At 38.5% G+C, this 7,981-nt stretch overlaps 2 protein-coding genes across 2 annotated transcripts; one reads left to right on the top strand and one right to left on the bottom strand.

Annotated features, from left to right (window-relative positions):
- Positions 1-1,083: 1,083 nt before the first annotated feature.
- LOC106338806 (agamous-like MADS-box protein AGL93) lies at positions 1,084-2,037 on the top strand. The gene has a single exon (XM_013777699.1). The coding sequence runs from the start codon at positions 1,120-1,122 to the stop codon at positions 2,035-2,037; it is 918 nt and encodes a 305-aa protein (XP_013633153.1). The 5' UTR covers positions 1,084-1,119.
- Positions 2,038-3,066: 1,029 nt separating this feature from the next.
- Positions 3,067-6,582, bottom strand: LOC106338805 (TMV resistance protein N). Its single transcript, XM_013777698.1, is given in 5 exon segments — positions 3,067-3,628; positions 3,630-4,129; positions 4,199-4,507; positions 4,898-5,978; positions 6,125-6,582. Coding segments are annotated over 5 exon segments (2,910 nt in total).
- Between the last annotated feature and the right edge of the window lie 1,399 nt (positions 6,583-7,981).

The following is a 7,981-nucleotide window of genomic DNA, read 5'->3' as shown; positions in this document are numbered from 1 at the left end:
ACTTTTGAATTTATGGATGAATTTTAATTTTATGAACTTGTATATATAATTGTAGGCTTATAAATTAAAATTTAAAATTTCTTATATGGTCATTATGGACCCCATGGCAGCCCATGAAAATATGGGTGTTAGTGGGTATGGTCATTAATGGACATGGTTCTTAATGGACATGGTCACTCTCTGTCCGCAAACAATAAATGGACAAATGGATATGGGCTAATGGACATGGGCTCGCCCAATTTACAGCTCTACCACAGTTGCTACATGTTACAACATTCTTATTTATGGTATGTGAGCAACACTCGCAAGCTTTTCTCTAATTGCTCTTTAGTTTTGGAACCATGCATGTGGAATTTTTGCGAACATGTTTGCCTTAGATTCTCATGTCTCTTAGATCAAGTCTAAATGGTTGATTCAGATGTCATTTTAGGCAGCTTCGTTTATTTTTTCTCACTTCTTGGAGAAGTTACTTGTGACAGAGGAATCGAGTAAAAAAGTGAAAGGATAATGCTGAGTTGCACTAAGTTTGAGGTGGAAGTGCAGTTGAAACTTGAACGTCAAGTCTTTGGATTTTTTAACACTTGTTAACACAATCGATTAAACCGAATCCTCAAGCAAAATAGAACTTTAATTTGACACAAAACGGTGCGTTTACAGTTTGGGCACGTGCGGCACTGATTGGTAGCAACAACATGGCCTCGTTTATATTTTGGGGAAAAACTACAAGCCCGTAAATGGGAAAATTGATATCAAACTCTGTACGTGATTCTCCAGTTGATTGATGTCATACAAAAATCTATGAAAAACCAAATCAAACAAAATCTAAAGGCACATGACATTACCGTGTTCCTTAATGAGGAGAGGGAGAGGGAGAGGGTAAAAGAAAAATCTAAAGTAAATCTTTCCTTTTTGTCACAAACCTCAACGGCTACATAATTTCTGAGGTAAATCTTTCCTTTTTTCACCGCACATCAAAGAAACTTAGAAAAGTCTATAAATATATATCATTCACAGTCCAATTCACAAAGTTTCTTACGCAATTTCATTTGTTTTCTTCTCTCTTCTTCGTGTGCGATAGAAAACAAGAGCGTGATTCGACAATCAACAAGAAAAGCCACCATGCGACCACCTCGTCCTTCCTCTTCTTCTTCAAGTTATTCACTCGCTGCAACAAGTTTGAACAGCAGACTCCTGACGATATTCAAGAAAGCTCAGGAGCTTACAACTCTCTGTGATATCGGAGCCTGCGTTATTCATTACGGACCTGACGGAGAACTGAAGACATGGCCTGAGAACAGAGACATAGTGAGAGACTTGGCTCTCCGCTACATCCAGTTAGACCAAGCCAAGAGACGCAAGAAAAGCGTCAATCTTCACGAGTTCCTCAACAAGAATAAGGATAAGAAGACGATGCTTAATAAGTTCAAGAAGAGGAATGTTGAAGAACTAAAGTATCCAATCTCTGATCACTACTCTCCCGACCAAATCTCCCAACTGATTCAGTCCTTGGAACTAAGTTACTCGAAATTGCAAGAAAGACGTCGTTTTCTTGCGGAAAAAGCAAATATGGAGGATCGTCAACCATCTTTAAACCCTAGCCACTTCACCAAGTACCCAGAAGAATCTTGTGTTTATGATCAGAACAACTTTCAACATCTTTGCGTTTCGGATTACTCAGCGCTACAAGAACCTGGGTTACATAATTATCAGCTGATGCCATATGTTGGTTATTATCAGAACATGTGTATGGGTAACAACTTTCAAGTTCCTTGCGTTTCAGATTACTCTTTGTTCCCACCAGAGTTACAAGAAACTGTGAGTAACTACGGGATGAATCAGCTGATGCAGAACATGTGTATGGGTGATACTACCAACAGCTGCAACGTTCTACATCCTTGTCTCTCAGATGACTTGTGTTTTGATTTTCAGGACCCTTATGGTGGTAACCCTAGCTTCTCTCAAGATTTTCCAGACATTTCTTCAAGCTATGTTTATGAGAATACGCTACTTCAGGGATGTACTCAACCATCTCTCTAGCTCCATCATTCCTAACGACAACTATGAGATTCCTAGCAGTTTTGAGTGAAGCTGTTTATGCATCTGCATTTTTTTATTTCTGAAAACGCATATATATAAATGTAACTCTGCAAGACAGAATTTTTAAACTCAGACCCTTTGTACGGTTTTTAATACACTGTTCATATATGTATGCATGGTCATATCTTTACTGAAAATTCACAGAACTTCAATGAAACATTTTATTTGAAAACATTGTGATAAGTATTTCTCGTTGATTGTCACAGTAGATCCTTCTTTTGTCTCAACAGAATTAATTTAAAAAACAATTCTTCTATTTTATGTTAACTCTCTCTCTCACTCTATATAACAATCAAAACAAAACACCAAACTTGGAAATTTATAACAAAGAGTGCTCATGTTCTGTAGTCGCTTAGACGATGACGGAGAACAGAACGATAAGGCTGTTCAAAAGACCATTGCTTGCGATTAAATACATGTCTTTGTCTAAAAGAGAATACACACTTCACTCTCACTTCTTCATACTCGTACATACTTGTCTTGTGAAATCAGAGTCATAGTCCAAATATACACTTCACTCTCACTAGCTATGTTGGAACGAATAATGGAAAAAAAATATTTCTCCCGCTACAACACTTGCCACTAACTAAAATCATCTCATGTCCCTTTTATCCCTCATTGTCATGGACTTTCCACTTTCACTAATCCAATCATAACATTCTTCTTCACGGTAAAGTCTTGAGAAACAGTCAAAAAGATTCTTCAGTTGCTCTTAAAAACAGGCCATACCGTTTCTCAATAAAGTTTGACAGCCGCAACCAGAGTCTTGGTGGAAAATTTGGCATTGGTAAACTAAATAGAGAGTTGTTATTGGGACTTATATAGGTCATATATAAGCATATAAAGTAAATGAACATTGGTTACCATCCATTTTGTGTGGATTGATACAAGAATTTAAAATGCAAGGAAACAGTATAGAATGAAGAAAAATGATGATAAAGGGACTAAATAAACCATAGTTGAGATGGTTCAAGGCCTCAAGGGCAGAACATTCACCTTTTTGTTTAGTCTCTCTCGAAAAATTTCTAAAGCATTAGCTTCAAGGGAATCACATCCCTGTGCATCCAGAAACTGGAGGCTCGGTGGAACTTCTTCCACTGATTTGAGTTTCTTGCAGTTATTGAGACAGAGAGTTACCAAGGATGTAAGATCAGAGATGCTTGATGGCAATGTCTCAAAATCATGGCTGCTGAGATCTAAATATGTCAACTTGTTGAACTGACTAAGCTGATCGGACAGTGATCCAACATTGTTGCAGTTGTCAAGGGAAAGCTCAAGCAAACAGTAACTTCCCGAATCAGAGCGTTTCACCAATGATCTGAGGTTCCTACAGTTAGAAAGAGTGAGTGACTGCACCTGAGCTAGCTCTGGCAGTTCCTCGAGTTTGCCGCAGTTTCGAAGCCACAGAGTTCTCAAACGTGGAAGTATAGTAATATTTGATGGTAAGTTCTTAAAATCATTTCCGCTCAAGTCCAGCTTTTGGAGGAATTCGAAGTCATCAATATCATCTGACAACTTTTGAATGTTTAAGAAGATTTGGAAAGCTGTGAAAGGTGACAGGTCGACCATTCTCTTCGTAGCTGAACCTCCTGATATTGAGCGTCTCAAATTTGTTGAACTCAGAGATGACCCTAGGAGCTTGCTGGACAGGGCTGTGTTGCTCAGAAGAACTTAAGGAGAAGTATTCAGCATTTCCTTGACAACTTGAAGAAAAATGAAATATTACGTCTCCCGCGATAGTTATATCCCCAAGTTTCATTCTCACTTCTGCAGTTGGGAACTCCAATGTAGTACTACTTTGCGTCACTTTCCGTCTAACAACAACACGCATGGGACTCTCAGGCCCACCGTAGTATGATAGAACAAGCCTACGTAGGGTAGGCTTATAATATCCAATGGACTCTGGAACCCCTTCCAGTCGCGTGCATTGTTCTAGAATCAACTCTTCAAGATTCTTGACATCTGAAAGATCTGGAAGTTGTTTGAGATTCTTAGATCCCGTCACATCTAGTTTCTTCAAATTCTCGAAATCCTACAACAAAGACTAGTTTGGCATTGCTATGAAATAAAAAACATTAAGAAGAAAAGCAAGGGGTTTTACCAGTTTTTCGTTCCAAAGTGTTTCTAGATTGCTGTAACGCAGATTGAGTTCAACAAGAAAGTACGAACCAGCCTTGAGAGGCAAGGTGGTCAATGGAAATGCATCCCAGTGGAACAACTTTAGGTTACACGGCATGCAAAGGTAATCATCGTCCGTAGTGACCTGCAGCCTCGATTCTATGTCGTTAACATGCTTGTAGACCTTGAAAAACTTGAGTTTATACATAAGTTCAAAAACACTCTTCTTCAAGGAGAGTGCACAGGTCATCTCACAGGTGTGTAGGGAGATGCATTCAGTTTGTTCTGTTCCCTGGTGATAAGAAAAAAAGGTATAATTGGCCTTGAATAAAAACGGTTAGTTCTGGAAGTGTCTTAGATATATGTGCACCAATAAAAAACTAGCATTTGTTGGGCCGGAAGTAAGCCCCGCGGTATGGCATGTCGTTTAGGGAGTAGGGAATTTTTACCTTTTCTAGGATTAAAATGTTTCCGAAGGAAAAAGAAAATCGGGGTTTGGAGTCAATATAAATATGAGTTTAGAAATTTATAAATTTATTTATTCACATAATCAATATACTAATCTGGGTATTTGCTTCAATTCGTTTAAGTTATTTTGCTTTTTTCAGGTTGATTCGAGTTCATTCATAACAGAAACATAAAGAACATAAAAAAGTCTGGATATACTTACTTCTCCGTGGACCAGTGCAGCAACAACTTTCTCAGGATCACCGATGAAGTTTTGACAGTCAAGCATAATTCCTCTTCCCATTTGTTCAACCAACTTATGCAGGATTACATATCCATTGGTTGTTATACTGATGAGAGATCTCTCTGCCAAAACTCTTATACACAGATTCCTCTCATGTCCGGAACCATCAAGTAGTGTAATGATACGCTGGTAAGTTTCTCCGTTGAAAAGGCATGCAACTTGTAGGAAAACATTCTGATGTTTTTTTGCTAAGCCATCATAGCTAAGTTTCAAGATTTCCATTATGTTCTCGTCAGTAGCACTTTCAAGTCCACATACTGCTTCTTCCCACTCCTCAAGAGAGTTGTCCCTTGCCCGGAGAAATAAGGCATAGGCTTTAATGGCAGAAGGAAGCCCGTGAGCAAGCCGGACTGCTCGGAGTGAGAGTTGCTCAAAATCATCACAAGGAGGACTTCTTCCTTCAAAAGCAATCTGTTTAAACATCTGCATGGAACCCTTATCGTCCAAACACTTCACCTCATAAATGGTCTTTACTCCACAGCTACGGAGCAAGCCCCTGTCTCGGGTGGTTATGATGATTCTGCTCCGAGGGCCAAACCAGCTCGTCTCTTTTGCCAGAGCATGCACCTGCTCTATTTTATCCACACCATCAAGCACAAGAAGAACCTTGTGGTTCCCAAGTCTAGCCTTTATTTCCTCACGTCCAGCTTCCACGCTCCACAGACTGATATCATCACCAAGCGTATTGTAGACAAGTAGTTTCTTTTGTAAATTTATCAGATCATGGCCTTTGTGAATACCCTTGATATCTTGTGTGAAATAGGTGGCTTCAAATTGAAATGAGAGCTGGTCATAGAGACACTTGGCAATGGTGGTTTTGCCAATCCCTCCCATTCCCCAGATTCCAATCATACGAACTTCATAATTCTCCGAGTCCATGTCTAAGAGAGACTTGAGACCTTGCATGTGAGTTTCCACTCCAACAATATGTTTCGAGTCTATATTACGCATCAATGTCTTGCGTCTTGAAATATCTCGTGCGATTTTCTCAACCATTGTTGCCTCATCAACGCTAAAATTTGAAACAAATAAAAACTAAACACAATTAATAATCAAGAAACATCCAGATATATTCAAGAACTTTATTATAATTTACAATCAAGAAACATCCAGACATCCAAAACAGAAATTTTATAATTTCTGAGGAAGAAAGCTAACCAGCGTCTAGATTCCATGCCTGAAAGGCCTGTGATCTGATTAAGAGCTTCTCTCCACATGGGAATATTTTTTGCCATCACTGGATCACGTTGGTATCTTTCAAGATCGAAGCTTCTTAGCTGATGCCTCACTGAAGAGGGTTCTACTTTATAGAAGACGGGGAAGACGCTGAGTCTCCCCTCCCTCTGAAGCTCCATTATCAATTGGAGCTCCATCAAACACCACCTAGAAGTAGCGTACTTCTCCGAGAGAACCACGACAACAAAATCTGAGCCTTGTATGGCTCTGCGTAGTTCTTCAGAGATGCGATCGCCTATCTCAAGCTTTTTATCGTCTTTGAAGGTAAAAAGTCCTCTCCTAGTAAGTGCTGCGTACAAATGACTCACGATCGAATGGCGTGTGTCTTCACCACGGAAAGTGAGGAAGACATCATACTTAGACGCAGATGAGGAAGCCATTCACCCTGTTCGTTTCTTAACCGCCGGGTCTAGCGGCAGCTGCAAAAAAAAGTACCGAGCCTGTGACCAAAATAATAGAATCTGAAGTTAGAGTAATAGCTAACAGATATTCGGAGAGACAAAGTACAATCGAACGAAAATTGTTTGTATTGTTATGAATCATGGAGTGGATTTACATCCAGCCACATGGAAGACTCATTCAACTTTAGTCTTTATGAGTTTGATCATGTCATTATGTAGAGTATCTTTGTAATCAATTCTCCCTTTGACTCCACCTTGTATGAACCACTATATATAGTGGTGTAAGCAATAAGAAATATACAACACATTCTCACAAACCTTCTCTCAAATCTTAACACGTTATCAGCACGAAGCTCTCTCCACCTGAGCAAGCTCTCCGCCGGCGACCTCCTCTCCTCCGGCCAGCCCCACGCCGGCCACTTCTCCACCTCTCTCCACTATCCGCAGATCATCTTCTTCTCTCTCTTAAGGTGGTCCATTCAGAATCCTTGTGGTGAAAAGGTAAAATAATCTAACCCTAAAATCTAAGAACACCACATATCTGAATTTTGATTGTAAAGATCTATATGAATCTAAATTTTTTATGAATCCTAAAACTTATAAAACAATAGAAATCTATAGATATTATAAAAGAGAAAAATCTGTAGATCTAAAATCATCTCAAATATTAATCTTGAATCCATGATCTATATGAATCATGATTCTAAGAACCTTTTGAATCATAAACAAAATTATTGAAAGATTGCAAATCCCCTTGGCTAAAAGCCATTAATAAAATCGGCTGCTCCTCTCTCCTTTTGTCATCCATGTTTCCGGATTTTATGAAAGATTAAAAAAAAAACCCATGATTCAATCCTTTGATTGGCCTAATTACCAGATGTGAAATAATGAATGTATAATCTGGCCAAATCAAAAACCCCATCAAAATCCTCAATCCAAACTGATGTGATGTTTGCCAAATAAAATCGGCCATTACACACATCAAACTTTTTCTCTTGCTTGGTTTCACAACCAGCAAAATCCATTATCCAAAATTAAAATAATAATAATAATAAATAATAAAACAATCATGATCACCCTAAAAAAAAAACCCTATCACAATCCTCAATCCAAACTGATGTGATGTTTGCCAAATAAAATCGGCTATTACACACATCAAACTTTTTTTCTTGGTTGGTTTCACAACCAGCAAAATCCAATATCAAAAATTAAAAAAAAAATAATAATAATAATAATAAATAAATAAAACAATCATGATCACCCTAAAGCCAAATTATATATCCTAAACCCTAATCCTAGATCCTAAACCCAAATTATATACCCTAAACCCAAAAACTAGACTATAAACCTAAACTCTATACCCTAAACCCAAGTCGTA

Source organism: Brassica oleracea, chromosome C4, assembly GCF_000695525.1.
Source record: "Brassica oleracea var. oleracea cultivar TO1000 chromosome C4, BOL, whole genome shotgun sequence".
Lineage (NCBI taxonomy): Eukaryota > Viridiplantae > Streptophyta > Magnoliopsida > Brassicales > Brassicaceae > Brassica > Brassica oleracea.
This window is presented reverse-complemented; position numbering and strand designations above follow the sequence as displayed.

Excerpts from the sequence above, each read along its gene's own strand:
- LOC106338806 (XM_013777699.1), top strand. The coding sequence starts at position 1,120 with ATGCGACCACCTCGTCCTTCCTCTTCTTCTTCAAGTTATTCACTCGCT.